The sequence below is a fragment of the Rhopalosiphum maidis genome, chromosome 3, assembly GCF_003676215.2.
Source record: "Rhopalosiphum maidis isolate BTI-1 chromosome 3, ASM367621v3, whole genome shotgun sequence".
In the NCBI taxonomy this organism is placed as follows: domain Eukaryota; kingdom Metazoa; phylum Arthropoda; class Insecta; order Hemiptera; family Aphididae; genus Rhopalosiphum; species Rhopalosiphum maidis.
Window position 1 is genome coordinate 53,064,984 of NC_040879.1, and position 17,269 is coordinate 53,082,252.

General features: G+C 28.3%; 1 protein-coding gene across 1 annotated transcript in view; it reads left to right on the forward strand.

Annotated features, from left to right (window-relative positions):
* The window catches only part of LOC113556168 (metal transporter CNNM4), an 80,708-nt gene that overhangs the window by 60,577 nt on the left and 2,862 nt on the right, over positions 1-17,269 (forward strand). Inside the window, 7 exon segments of the mRNA XM_026960958.2 lie at positions 8,098-8,272; positions 10,408-10,599; positions 12,882-13,028; positions 13,104-13,244; positions 13,735-14,007; positions 14,743-14,996; positions 16,158-16,232. Of these exon segments, the coding sequence (XP_026816759.1) occupies positions 8,098-8,272; positions 10,408-10,599; positions 12,882-13,028; positions 13,104-13,244; positions 13,735-14,007; positions 14,743-14,996; positions 16,158-16,232 (1,257 nt within the window).

Sequence of the window (17,269 nt, forward strand, 5' to 3'; positions counted from 1 at the left end):
TAATATTTAGTACTTATAAATAAATTAAATAAAAAACCGGTATTTCTCACAAGCGATTTATGTCATGTAAGTTGTCTATAAAAGAAAAATGTACACATGATCATAGTTTAGTTAGCTGAGTCTCGCATTGCGCATGGCCACAAAGTTAAAGAAATACTAATTTGCTTAAAATAAAGGTAAATGTGTTACAGGTTGTCATACCATATTAATAGTTGGCTATTTTTCATTTTAATAAAACCTCAGATGTCCACGCCTTAGTAGTTTTTTTTAAACAATGACCTAACCACGTGTCAATCTAAGTTTTCCGATATTTTTAATCTGGATAAATATTTTAACCAAATTATGAGATTCAACCTTAATTATTTATAGTTAATTGTAAAATTGAATATAAAATATAACAATATGATAACTTTATTTTGAACTTTTAAAGTTTAGGTTTAATAAATGTATCATGTAGGTATATTACAATAATTTCTATGTACATATACAGAAACTTGAAATGTGAAAATTGAAATGAATAAATTTACGGAAAATATCTTTGTAAGCTTTCCAACTCATCCATCTTACCTTAATAATGACACAAAAACCACAATGTCGTAAAAATTCTCAAGAAAGGTTTAGTGACAAGATAATAAATTACCTTTGAAGTCTTAAAAACTTCTAAAGTTGTATAATAGGCGTGTAGCTGTGAAGGTAAATATTTTATATGCTATAGTTATTTATTATATTTTTGATGTTTACCTTTTAAATATTTAACTATAGAAATATAAAACACAATAGAATAAATATAAGTAATTTAAAATTAATTACCTTATTTACATGTAGGAGAGTAATAATTATAACTTATTTATAAAGTTGAAATATTTAAGATAGGCTCGAAAATACCCAATATCTTGTTTATGTCTGCAATGACGATACTTTTGAAACAGAAAAAATTCTTCAATCTTCAAAATAAATATAGTGGTTTCTGATAGAAAATTTAATCCATTTAGTACTTTGTGGATTCAAAATTATTCTCAGTTATTTTCTATGTATTTGGAAAAAATCAAAAACAACGGCAAATAGACATATTTACGCAACATCTGTTTCAACAAAATTAATTTAATTTTTTTTTTTTTGTAATTCAAAAAGGAATAACCTTTGCAGATACATGAAACATTTTACCAATACGTATATATTATAATTATATAAATACAATAGATTCATTTTTTAAATGTTCATACTAATTGTAAGTTATTTACTTAAACAAGTCAAATATAGTATATTAATACATATTTTATATAACATATTATTAAATTTAATTAAAAAATGTATGCTAATCGGACCCAGCATCTTCGGTGAACAGTGGTTCATCTTTGAATTTAAATTTAACACATCTATTACTGCAGTGACTTATTCAACGACGAATTACAATCAAAAACCTCACTACTTAGCATAATTTATACTATAATACTGTATAGTTTTTCAAAATCGTTTTACAATGTAAAAAAATGTATTACTCTAATAATTTATCAAATATTAAGTAATAAAGTATAAAAAGTATGTTATAGATAATACACTAATATCTGAGTTTATACCTATAATATATAATTTAATATTTTGAAAGTAAATATTCATCTGATAAATATTTGTATAAACATTTTATATATGTATTAATGATTTACTTAATTCACTGTACGTCTGTACTAATTAATAGTTTATAATCGAAATGATGTGCAATAAAAATAAAATAAAATGTATAATGTAAATAATATCACATGAATGAATTTGAATAAATATGTGTAGTGTATTAGTGTAATACTAACTAGGTAATCTGTACTAGTACCGATTAAAAAAAAACTGTGATGGATTCGTTACAGTAAAAATAAAATAAAACCTGATATATATATATATTTATAGCGTTGTTGTTGGTTTTTACTTGTTGGATATTTATTAGGTGAACAAACATCGAGTTACCACGAGGTATAACGGTGTGCGATGTATGGCCAAAACAAAAGAAGCTCTTTGTTGAATATACCATATTATGCACCTATCTTGATTGAAAAAAATAAGCCAAGTAAAATGAAACTCACAATCTCTTAAATTTAGATCAGAATGCACAAAAATGACTAATAATATTTTATAACAATTAATCTATTATTCACCCGGCCTGCAACTACTACTTTTTTTTATTTTGTGATGAGTAGGTATATAATTATCAATTCCATTACTTATTAAAAGAAATGTATTCGACACTGCTAATCATATAATATATAAGTTTTGCGCTATTAGTTATCATAATGCATCCGACAATCCGCGACATCGAAAGACTCCGGATCTCTTGTCCCGGTATCTCACGCGTACGTTCACATATCAAAGTGATGATTTTTTTTTTTTATTAAATAAAGATTTTTTGGTTCAATGATTTTACACATAAACAGTACGAAGAAACCACGAACATTGCAGTTTGTGACATCTTCTAGTTTATTTTTTCATTTTAAAATCTGTCAAGTTCGTTTTTACCGTTGTCCGAGCTCTGACCGTGTCTATCGCTCGCCGCACGTAGGCAGATCTGTGTCCGTTACCATCGGCAACGGACCCGCCAAACTAGCTGTATTCTATAGGTATGAGGTAATACCTTTGTACATTTAATTCATCGTGTTATTGTACGTGAATATTTTCCTACGGTAAATAGAATCAATACACCGCAAAATATATTATGTGCATCATATTATATACAAATCGTCGTGGTGCCGAATGTGTATAGGTTACTGATTTCTGGGAGCAAAAGGCAATCGTGTTGAATCGAATTGCTTTTTGAGCGATCTGCACACTCCGCCGATACTGCCCTGAGTGTTGAAAGCGAGGGAAGTAGCTGAAAACATATACATTTTTATAATATAGAAAATCCATAACGCACAACATATGATGGTGATCATGTTGGTGTTAATGAAAGTATACATTTTGCTACAGTTATAAATGCATAACTATAATTATATATAGTTAAATCTTTTTTTATTCGTTTGATTTCGTACGCATGTAGGCACTACACATAACTTATTTATATACTTAGCGCTATTTGTGGAATTTAAAAACTCACTATCTATGTATTCTTTACTGGCAACTGCTTTAAGTTGATTTGTTATGTAACTCAAGAAACAAGTTAATTTATATGACAATATAATACGACTACAGTAATATTATATAAACTTGATCTGCACAAAAATAATAAGGCCAAGGGTATACCGGTACATGTATACACAATATGTTCATAATAATATAATTTTTAATATTATTATACGTAGTATGCGTACCACACACACTTATTCACCTAGAAAGCTCATCCTTTTTTTTCAATAATGCAGTTATTCAACATTTTTTTTAAATATATTTAAATGTCATGTTTTAAAATTTTTGTTTTTATTTTTATAATGAAGGGCAATTCTATTTTTCTATTGAAAATAATTTGACGGAAATTTGTTTGAAAATGTTGACTGTCAGAATCAAATTTTAACGAGTAATTTTTGAGTTATTTAATTTTATGTACCTACTAAGGATAATAGGCCCATGATAATATGGGTTTAAAATATTAGGGCTATAGTGAGTAGAAAATTTTAATAATTAATATCTGCAATCTATCAATATTTATTATTTGTAAAAATGGTCTAAGTATAATGAATTGTGCATTGAATATTACAACTATTTTATATATTTTTTAAACCATTTTTAAGGACTATTATCCTGAGTATAAACATTTTATAATAACTGAAAAAACTACTCATTCAAATTTTAAATTATACGTATATCATCACTCTGTTTAATAGTAGTGTGCGTATTTAATACGGACATGTATATATTATCTTAATGTATAACTTAACATAATCATAATATACCACCCCTATAATACTACGCGCACAACGACTGGTCTTCTGGGACGAGCTTTTCCCGGCGCGTCAATATTGTTGTTGTATAGCTACAGCAGACAAGTGGCGTCTATAAATGACATTCTCAAGTGACACGCGTTCGTTTACAACGAAAAATTTTGCTCGTTATACGATAATAATATTATGATAGCCTCATTTAAGAATAATACATAAATATTTAACACCGACTGGCCATCTACGCGTATTATACATATTTATTATATAATATGGATAACGCCCTTATACTACGGGTGTTGTACGTCGACGCGCGCTCGACATAATTTTTGTAGCGTATAATATTTTAATATGATACTGAAAAGTAAAAAGTACAAATGTATAATTGAGTTTATATCGCATTATCCGTTGTCTACGTCGACTCAGGGACGACTGCGAGCAACTACTTCCCGCCATCCGTCATTAAAATAATAACGCGCAAGTTTTCATTCTTTTCCGCTCTGTTGTTCTCTATCAGCTCTTTTTTCCGTGACGAGTCGCCGCATCGTTTGCACGCTTTCCCATAGCCGCCCATAACCGCTCGGTGACGCACTTGCAAAACTCGAATCGCGTTCTAAAATGATAATGGCTAATAGTCGTGATGGCAGTAATAATCGTATATTCAGTAGCGGTAATGGTCGCGGGGTTAAACGGGCGACCCCCCCTCCCCCCGGGGGGTCGGCGTGTGTATGCGTTTTTTAGCGAGCACCCCTAATAGTCGGAGGCAGCACGCGAACGATATTATACACAAGACGAGACGGCCCTACGGTGAAATTATAAACGTTTCTCTGTATTTGCACGACAAAAGCAAATTCCTGCAGGGTGGGAGAAAACGAGGGAACCGTTTCGAGCCGATTATAATATTTTATCATGCGCCCGTTAGCCGCCGTGTTGTACATTATATAAGGTACGCGTTCAAATTATTATCAACTGCAGTTATTATACGATATTATCGTCCGCCGAACGTACCTATTCTCGTGTATTATTTCATTTGAATAACTCATTCATTAGTGCACTTTATATTTCTGTAAACGGGTCATCATTAATTACCAATTGTCGCCGTAGTGCGTTACACTTTTTTAAACTCTGTTGATGCTCCGGCAAGCCGAAGGTAAGCCGGTAATCATAATTATATTATGTTTTGTATGCGATTTTTGGTAAAAATCCTTTATTACAAACATAGACGTGCGCAGACTTGAATTTCGGGGAGTGCCTACAATATTTTTGGTACCTTTTCTTAATATTATTCTTTGAATCTAGTGTCTACTTGTAAAATAGTTTCAAATTATATTTATGATTTATGTATAATATATCTATAGCTGTAATGTCATAATAAGTTTTTCCATAAAAATTAAAATATTTTAGAATCTACCACATATTTCGAAAAAAAATATATTTTATTTTGGCAACGTCAGTTTTAATACGAGCCCCTTTGTCTGGGATTTCAATTTTAGTGCCTCAATTATAAAATGTCGGAGAAGAGAATGCCCTGAAACACCCAGCACTCCACCCCCACCACCATATATACACGCCTATGATAACAAATGTATGTGATCTATAACCTATGTGGTAACTTACCTCGTAATGTATGTTGTTTTTGAGGGTCGAAGACACTTCAACAAAAACATGATGATAACAGGCGTCAATTTTTCTCAAATCGTCGGGCTTGTTATGGGTCGTAGAATTCTACACTTTTTAAATTTAAATTTATAATATTATAGACATATTTGTATGAGAGTTTGTGGATCGACGAAATTTCGTTGGTAATATAGTTTACAATACATCGTACAAACGAACCATAACGGCCCGTTAATAGGTGGAAAGGTTTGTTCGGCTTGTATTGTATGCAAAAAAAATTGCACCAGGCGTAGTCATGCGTTTATTTTAGTCAATACAACATCACTATTCCTATTCTTTAAATATTATTTTTGTGTAATTGTTCTTTTAAAATTTCACTAAGAAACTGATTTTTTTTTAATTAAACAACACTGTTTTGTTTAAATAATATATTAATGTATTAATATACTATAGAGATTAATTTTTAAATATTTCACTGTATGTATTTTCCGCTAAATAATTAAATAATCGCAAAATCACGTTCTACCTATGATTTATATATTTTCTCGACAATATTAATTGATTTTAAAAATCCTATTATAATAGGATATTCGTATAAGGGTAAAATTCAACCTTAAATATTTTACCTCCTTCTTAATTTTTATTTATACATTCGTGATTTTGTTTGTGATTCTCCGATAAATTTTTTTCCAATAATTTATTAATTCACATTGAGTACACATAAAACGTACACCAGTTAAACCGCAATGGTCAATAACGGTTTGGTGTAAATAGCCATCAAGTACCGTCACGTGATTTAAGAAAAAATGTCACTATATCCCGCAAAAACTTATAGATATATTTATAATTGAATTACAAACTGTCTTAGAAGCAGCTATGTATAGGAATGTGTAGAGATTGATTAAAAGTTTGTGCAATTTAATGGTACCACTATACAGTTCACGTGATAACATCTCTACAGTTTTTTTCAAACTATACCACTGTCCGTGAACAATGGACATTGTGATGGTATTTTCGATTAGTTACCGAAATAATCTCATTCATCTTAATCTTTTGGAGTTTGATTCGATTTTACATTGAAACCTTTATCTATACTACTGGATGAATTTTTTGTCGTTTATCAATGATTACAAAACATCTACTGACATTTGAAATGCAAAGGTTTTGTACTGTGTGATTTTAATCTCACTCATAGTCGACAAAACATCAACTTGAATTGAACGTCGACTCCTGCAGGTGACCAGATACTTAACTTGTCGATCATCAGTTCCCGTAAACACTATGTATAATATTGCAATTGGTGATTTCGTATTCTTCAAAAGAAATAATAATAATATACATTTTTTTTATTTATAAAATCACTTTTAAGTATAATATACACATTTTTAACACGTATGTATAATAAGTATATTATTATATTGGAAATTATTTTTAAGCCAACGTACAAACTAAAATAAAAAAAAAATACCAAGTTTGTCGATTTATTAATATCATATTAATATTGTACAATAGAAATTGGTTTTTTATCATTAATAATACTGTTACACAAACGTAATGATAACCGTACGGTCGTTTATGTTATGTTACTTATTATGTCATTCGTCTGAGTTGAATTTTTTTTTTAAAACTCGACATCGCTTAATTAATACTGAATTATCATTGGCTAGAAAAGATAATGTTCACAAGAAAAATAATAACAATTTTAATTCGTTTTACCATGACTCGCTTTCGTGTCACCATTCTACAGTAGCCAGCAAGGATATAAAGCTGTCTATTTAAATTTTACTTTAAATTATTCCAATAGATTGAAACACATAGAACACGTATAGGATTTATTACAATTAATTTGTATAGTCGACTTATATATACAAAAAAAAAAATAATACAATAATGGAATTTATGAAAATACTTAACGAATTTGACAATCGAAATCCTGCGTATGTGTTTACAACACTTGAGGTCAACTGCAGAAGAAGTAAACCGACACTCCGCCGAGTTATTGATCTTGCTGTATTTTAACCGTTCAATGATTACTGCGTGTCGTACGCATGCTAAGAAACGTATACTTTCACGGTGATACAAAAAATCATTAACTAGACCTAACACACTTATTGTGTGTGTGTGTGTATTCTGCCAACCAATAAAAATCGTTTTGTTGAGAAAAATAAATAACTTTGTTTGCGGCCGTTTTTATTGTGTACACGGTTTAATGAATAATTATAGGTATCGCTGAAAGAATTAAAAATTATTTATGAATAATAACACAATATAAAATAAAGTGGTACTTATAAACTCAACAAGGAAAATTATTTCTTTAAAATTATAATAAATCATATAATATTATTATTATAATATATAAGTACACTCATACCTATATAGTTTCAAATACTTCTTTAAAAGTTTAGCTTGCAAAATATGTCTTTTTAGATACATTATTTAGATATACATTAAATAAGTAACAAAAATATATATTTATCAACGCGATATTCTGAATTAATTATTTTGTTATTCAATATTGTGATAAATTTTTTACTGATAGCTGTATTTATGTGTTGTGTGTTAATATCAAAATTATTTGTGCCTATACACCGTTTTTATAAATGTATTTTTTTATATTCTCTAGATGACCGGTGATGAATACAACGATTTGGAAAAAGACGAAGTTAATATTATTTCTGGAGCTCTCGAACTTCATCGTAAAAAAGTCGGTGATGTAATGACCAAATTGGAGGACGTATACATGCTGTCATATGATACAATATTGGACTTTGAAACTGTCTCAGAAATCATGAAATCTGGTATGTAAATATTTTATTATGAAACTAATTTTGTATATAATACGTACCTATGTATGGGCGCCCTTTGGAGGTGACATGACGGGGCACTTGCCCCTTAAAAGATAATAAAACTTATAATTTAATAAATACTACCATGGTATTACCTAATAACTTAAATAGCATAAAATACATTTTTTTCTTTATTTAATTTTATTTTTTAGGAATTTATTGACATTTTAATTAACTATATGACAAATACGTTATATAAAAACATGAATTATTAATTATATATTTATATGATGTTAACATTAAATTAAACCTTTATTTAGCTAATATTTTAGAATTTTTTTTTATTTTGCCCCTCCCCTAAAATTTTACTTTTGGGAGGCCGTGTATATATAATATTTATAATTTTTGTGTTCTTATTCTAACAAATTTGTACGTATCACTATAATTACTAATTCGGCATATATTCAGTATAAAATATTTGATTTTATATAATAAAACTAAATTTGTTTGATAAAAAAAAAAAATGTATATGATGCGCTGTTCCTCTAAAAAGTAGTATATCCATTTAAATTAATAGGAATCAATTTCGTTGTACATGATTAGTTTTTTTTATTATTGAATAAAATTGTATAATAAATAATAGTTAAAAGATAATAAAAACAAAACTTTTAGAGAAAATTATACACATATAGTTACCATTGAATAAATAATGATAATAACAATTAATTTTTAATTATTTGTTTATTAAATAATCACAATTAAACAATAACTTTTATTCATTTTAATATTATAACAGCATATATCCGTATAACTCGAATAAGCTGTTTAATATATTTGTACGCTGTAAGGTATATCCCGGAATAACTACTAAACTACTAAAACATTAAAAAAAAAAAAAAAAATACAACTATAATATACAAGTTAAAAAATAAAACAACTAACCGTAGCTATATGATATTATTTTATGTTTAAATTACGATTAAAAAGTTTGTAGAAAGGTTTAATGATGCATAATATAATACGCTGTCTACCAATTATGTAGAAAAAAATATACTGCAATGCAATACTCTTGTGTATTATTGTAATATGTTTTGTATAAACACTGCAGTAGTATATCAATATTAACTTATGTATTATGTTTAAATGAACAATTGTTTGAAAGTGTACAGGTCAAACGTTTTGATTTCAGAAATCTTTTGTACTTAATCTTATCAATAAATAACAATATTGTATTTTATTGTCAAACATAAAATTACTTAAATAATGTTATTGCTGTATCTAGCTGAATGCATACCACAAATGCTACAACAGACGTTCGTCATGAAAAAAATAAATGATAATAAAAACCATAGGAACCTACAAAATATATATAAATCGATTTTTGGCAATCGTGTAAATACGTATAACGTCCGCCATGCGGTTCACATATTATATGATCTATATTTATATTCTCCCCGAGCCATGGTGACTACTGCTGCTGTTGTTGCAGGTGCACAACATTTGAAAGATTTTTCGACTTTATACTCTCATATAAATATTTCTGGTATCAATGGTCCCGTCGTATTAAGTGGGTAGCGGATAACGAGTAAAAAGTTGAAAAAAAAAAAATTAAAATTAAATCCGTTTTGAGAAGTCCACGGGCATTGGGCCAACGGGGAACTGCCGCCACCGCCCAAGTCCCAACTATAAATATAACGCCGCCGCCGTATCGGCGACGTCGAGCATGTATAACTAATGTGAGATTTTTTTTATGGTTTTTTTTTTTTGCTAATTGACCGAAGGGTTGTGCTCGATTTTAAAACACTTTTATACTGTACAAAACATATAGTAATATACCGGTATACTGTATGTGAAATATCGAATTAAACACGTTTCTCATCAAATCACATTTTAGAAATGACCTTTAAAAAATATAGTCCCATAGGTATCCTAAAATCTTTCAGCTCACGTTTTTGCTTGGTCGCTCTATTTCACACACGCAAACAATAATAAAAGTGAAAACACACTTTTACCCCATTTTACGACTTAGATATTACGTGCTTTATTCGTGGACATTTTCAACTAACAATTCGGTCCCCTTTTAATAATTGGTTCTATTTTTTATTTTTATTTTTTTTACTACATTGTGTTGATTTTATTTTTATCAGGATACTCGAGGATACCCGTGTACGAGGGCAACCGTCAGAATATTGTCACCATGTTGTATATCAAGGACTTGGCGCTGGTCGATCCCGACGACAACACATTGCTTAAAACGCTGTGCCAATTCTACCAGAATCCGTGTTATTTTGTATTTGAAGACACCACACTCGACGTACTATTTAAGCAGTTCAAAGAAGGTAAATAATTGTGCATTGCCGCACTGGTAATTACGGTCATAAATGAATGGAAATTGAGGATGAACCAGTTTGATATATTTTAGCATAGAATTTCTAAATGAATTTCCAATGTACCTAATTACCCTATTTAAATTTGAGACAAAGTATAACAAATTAACTATTAGGTAGTTGGTTCGAAATTCTAAATGTACTTTCAACATTTTCAAAGAGATGCAAATTTTCTTTTTGAGGATACAATAATTAATTACCACTTGTAAATGAGGCTATTAAGTCTTAGAAAATAATGTAATAAATCAAAAATACAATAATAAAAATATATTAAAAGTATAAAGAATGTTTTTATAGAAGTAAAAATAACAGATATTTCACAAATTACGAAATTATTATAGTTTGGTTTTTTTTTTTAAATAATCACTTCGTAGATATTCCAACTGTGACAGACGTTGAGTTAATTTATAATTACCACTTATAAACACGCACAGCTGTTCCTTATCGTATAATGGTTTTGGCAAACTTATCAAGATTTGCATTTATATTATGGTTCCATATAGTAAATACTTTTTTTTAATTCGTGTCTAATTAAAATATATAGGACGATTAATGTAAATGTATATGCTAAAATAAAATAAAGATACTATATAAAACATAATTTTACTAAATACATACAAATATCGTACATAAAAAAAGTTTATAGAAACCAAATATTTTATACCAGTTTATTTCAAATTCCTCGTGTATGGTAGAGTATAAATTTTCATAAAGGAATAATATGATATAATATATACATAATTATTATTTAAACTATATAGTCTGTTATGGGATTATTTTTTACTGAGTATTAGGATATATATATATATATATATTAGCCTTAATGGGTCGTTGCCATGCACAATACAGCTTTAAATACTCGTAATATGATGAGGTAAAAAAAATTATGATACTATTTAGATACCTATTTTTTTTTTTTTTTAATTATTGCAAATTAACTATAGTTTATACTGAGCATAATAAATATTATTTTCACATATTTTAAATTTAAATAACCAACAGCTATTGTTTAACGCAATGAATTGGTCTATGAACTCTAAAAACAACCGAGCGCAACTGGTCTATCGATCTTAAATATTTTGCGCACACTTGGTATATGAAAAGGTTATTTTAAGCGTACGGTTTGGTTAACTCACAATCAAACAATAGTTCTCATCCACATGTGACAGTAATTGGTCGAAAATTCTGTACCCATTATTGTTTTGAATAATATGGTGAACCATCTTTAGTCAAAGATAATCCTAAGTGCTTATACTGTTGGTCTCTTTAGTACTCAGATTAATGAGGTACCTACCTCAAGTTAACATGTAGATACTTGAATGCCAAATGTACCGTACTCAATGCTTTATGAAACTTAAATACAAATGCTATAGTAATAACAATAGTAAATCCCAAACCCTTCAACATTCAAAAGGCATACCGCCTACATCTAAAAGAGTTTTATCTATTTTTTTATTTTTTGTAGAAAATACTATTCTATTTTATAAATTGTCATTAAATATTAAACTTTTCCAAGTTTTATACTACAGCGAGAAAAATCGTGCTCGTTACGCGTCTATAATATATTCATTTAAATGTATTTTTTATCAAATGTTTATTTTTTACCGTTTTTAAAATAATAATTTAACTTTTGACAGTAATGTATTTAAACTTATAAAAATTCTATCTTAACTTATTCCCTGAAATTCCCATATTTAACTATATTTACTGAAAATCAATATTAATAAAATGTCAATCTAACAGTAATATATTTTAACGTCAAAAAGTTTTGAATCTTTTGTTCTAAATGACATAATAATAGTTTCTGAATATATCAATAATATACTATTGAATTAAAATCTTGACAGTTTATAAGTCTACGTATAAAAATGAAAAGTAAATAATTTTATTTTAAATTGAATGAATAATTTAAATCACGTGTTTTCTGTTTATCTGAACAAGTAGTATAGCTTTAGTAGCTTTTTTAAGACATACATTTATTCACAATAATAATTAAAATAAGTGAAATAAAAAGCACAAGTAATATAGAAAAGTCAATAAGTTTTTTTTTTTTTGTCCACTTTATAAGGAGTTTATGAATATAATAAAACATTACATATTTTGTAATATTTTAATTTAAAAATAAAGTCGCTTAGAACTATTATACTAGTGTTTGAAATAAGATTAACATAATTTAGTTGATTCAATTTAAATAACATAATCTTTATTTTTGTTTTATACTTTCAAATGAACAGGTATTAAAGGTCATATGGCGTTTGTTCATCGTGTGAATAATGAAGGCGAAGGCGATCCGTTCTATGAAACCGTTGGCATAATAACACTGGAAGATGTAATTGAAGAATTGATTCAGGCTGAGATCATGGATGAAACTGATGTTTACAGTATGTAGCATGTCGGGTACCTCATTAATATAAAATATGTTACTAACACTAGTTTTTTGTTCGTATTAATTTCAGCCGATAACCGTTCGAAACAACGTCGACAACAGCGTTCACTTAGAGCTCAAGACTTTACAGCATTTGCCGAACGTAGTGAAAACCAGCGTATCCATATTTCTCCACAACTTACTTTGGCCACATTCCAATTTTTGTCATCAAGTATGTACATATAAACTTATATATACATAATTTGTGCTTAATTTTAATCTCAATATCTCACCATAGGTATTTGTCTCAGTTAATCACTTTTCTTTTAATAATTAGTGTTTTTCAAATATGATTTTGAATAATTATGATACTGCGCTAGAGAAATAAAATTATTATGGCAAGTATTCTAGTTTTGGGTTTAACAAAAAAAAAAATTTTTCTTGTTTTTCGTGTTTTTCATTTTACTTATAACTGTAAGAAAATATATATAGAATTAATTTATGTTAATATTTTAAAGTTGAATTACTTGTTTCCTTTGAATACTTATATTCAAATAGTTAGGCTAATTTTAAAATGTATTATATGTTGTTGACTTGGTCATATGAGAGAACAATTACGGCGAGCACTGTGTATAGTGTATGACGTCTGTAAATATCATAAAGCTGCTTTACAAGTATATTGAAATATAATTATTTTTCATTTTATGATTTTTCTCAAAAAGGTGTTGAAGCTTTCAAAACAGATGTTGTATCCGAAACTATTTTAATGCGCTTACTCAAACAGGACGTGATATTCCATATAAAAATGAAAGATAAAGAAAGATTTAAGTCTGATCCAGCCAGTATCATTTACCAGCAGGGCAAACCAGTTGATTACTTTGTGCTCATATTAGAAGGACGTGTCGAAGTCACTGTTGGCCGTGAAAATCTCGTGTTCGAGAGCGGTCCATTCACATACTTTGGATCTCAAGCTTTACACCAGAACATCGGAATCGGTGAGTTAGATTATACAAAGAGATTCATGAAGCATGCTAATTTTATTATTTAGTTATGTATGCATACATAAAAATTCTGATGCTTACATTTTTAACCATGCTTAAAACATATATATTACTATACATTTAAAAATAGTTAGGTTTTTATAATTACTTTAAATTATAAGCATACTATGATAATGTTTTTTTTTTTACTTCCCTTTGTACCTACTAAGATTGTTAAGCCTATGACTTTTACCTATTGATACTTATTAATTATTATGTACTGTCAACATTCGAATAAGCATTTTTTATTAGCTTGTCATATTTGATAATTAATCAAGGATCCTAGAATTTATAAAAAATGTAGCTTATTCAGTTTAGAATTTGTTTTAAAATTTCTTGAAAGTACTTGAATGAGTATTAAAAATTAATATTACGGATTAATTAAAATATATTTTATATTTTATGTATTTCTAACCATAAACCATCTTTATTACAGTTTTAAAAAATCTAAAGAATTCTTAATTGATTCGAATGTTTATTATGTAGGGCTAAAACCTAAGTATTTAAAAATATGATCTTTAGTTTAACTTACAAAATCTAAAAATTAGGATTGTATAAATTAATACAGCTAAAGGATAAAATGGAAATAAGTATGATGGTCGATGAATCGCAATCGTTTAGATGTATACTTAAAAACGTTCAACGGTCTTCTTCGACATAGGCACTTTTTTAATCATTACTGTATTACAGGTGAGTCACCACCATCTGGAGCCAATCCGACAATGGCCAATTCTACTGTGAACAACATGGGCAGTATACAGTCGGTCAACATTGATGCTATGTTACGTTACACTTTTGTGCCTGATTACTCGGTGCGTGCCGTTACTGAAGTGATGTATTTGCGCGTGAAACGTTCATTCTACATGGCAGCAAAACGCGCCACACTCATGGAACGTTCTAAGAAAATGTCAAACGCCGGTGAATTCGATGAAGAAGTAGACAAGGTGATTAAATTCAAAATCCATTACAATTATATGCGAAAATTTAGTCTAAAACTAGAGAGTGCTACAATTATTTACCCCTAGGCGGACTAGTTACCTCCAGACCAACTACTCAATATCTTAAGCACAATTTTATATTGTCTATCACTGTGTATTCGTTTAATTTGAAAAAAAAATTATTCGTTTTTTAAATTTTTCATTAATTATATTGAACATATTTTATTTAATTAAAATAAAAAAGTAGGTTGCCGCCAGTAATGATGTATACTAACACAAAGTCGCAAGACGTATTAACTAGGAACTTGACAGAGCTATAATATGGTAATCTCCACAGTTCACAATGTCAAACTAGTCGTTATTTCTTAGGTGCAAATAATTTTTGTCAGTTTTATCACGACTAATCGAGTTATTCTATTACTTATCAGTTATTACTACGGTAAAGAAATTATTTCTAAAAAATATAAACTGACATTTTCCCACAAATAAAAGAATATTTTTTCAAACAATAATTTTTAATATTATATTATATTATATTAAATTTATTTTAATTCAAAATAAACGAATAGCGGTGGTGCTAAATACCCCATAGCTCGTTATGAACCAATGTAATGATATTTCAAATAAATCTCTTTGGTATTAAGTATTTTAAGTAATCTGGGCTTAATATTATTAAGTTTATTAATTTGTAACAAATGCAATAAATTTAAAATATAATATGTACTTATAACAGTCTTATTATATTCTATGTATTTAATGTAAAAATAAAACTTAATATTATTTTCATAATGATAGTAAAAAATTGATTATTTTAAGTACTACACCAAAACATAAGTATAGATACTATTATTATTCAATAAATGTAAATTTTAGGATACTCACACTCCATTTTATTGGTATTTTAATTTTAATGTTTTAATTGTATAGAATTAATTTTATTAACTACTGAGATACCTATCCCATAAATTATTTTAATAAATTTTTTGTCATCTTATATTTTATTTAAAAATAGTCTCTTCCCTAATTAAATAGTTCAACTATTAGCATATATAATTTACTTAAAAATAACACTGATAATATGTTTTAATGTACTACATATTTGATTTCATAAAATTGCTTTACATATTATTACAATTAATAACACTGTATTTATTTTTTTTGTTAAAGCTGTTCCATACTTATGGAGACGAAGATCGGAAGAGTATTCAAGGTTCTCCTGACGTCACTAGGAATGCATCTCAGGTAAAGCGCAACGAGCTATTTTGAACTTCATATTTACAAAGAGTTCTCTATATACAATTTTACACAGAAAAAATTATTAAAATGCAGTTTCTGTAATTTTAATACTTATGGTGTAAACGCGTTTCAGCCCAACATCTCAGATTTCGCACTTCGTATTTAGGTGGATTTGTTCGCTGCCACAAGACCGCGAACACTAATACTGCTAGAAACTAGTCTGTAAACCAAAACATTATATTTTCCTTTCCTAATCCTTTGATGGTGAGTGGGAGACTGAAATGAAAAAAAAAAGTAAAATAATGTACTATGATATATGATTTTGCCGTCACTATACGAAAAGCACGCTTTGAAATATTATTCCACGTTGATATAATATTATCAAGTTCATTTTCAATCGGCTGCCATCGAAACGATTTTTTTCATTCATCACGAATAAATAGATAATATGCCTAGCTCATAGAGTTATTACGACTGATTTGTTTTTTAAAACTACCCTAGAGTGTCACATTAAAATATAATATGTATTTATACGTGTTAAACCATACTTATACCCGCATGGATAATGGGTATATTAGTACCGATTTATGTACATTTGTACATACATATATACATACATACATACATACATACATACATACATACATACATACATACATACATACATACATACATACATACATATAAACATACATACATTCATTTGTATAAACATATTTACGTACAGACATACTACTTACTTGCATAGTACATACTATACATACATGTATACGTACTTTACGATGATATTTTCTTCACAGATAAATCACCGTAAAAGTTCGCTCGCCCCCCTCAAGTCCGAAGGGCGTTCGAGTAATACAAAAAGAAACAGCAACGAGCTGTTTATATGAGGTAGTAGGAGTGAGCGAGTGTTACAAAATAATGCCCAAAGTTGTTCACTAACTGATTTTCGATTTTAACCTTGATTTTATTACTAGTTAGTTTCTAACATTGACTGACAGTAACTACCAATATAACTTGGTTCAATACATTACATGTTTATT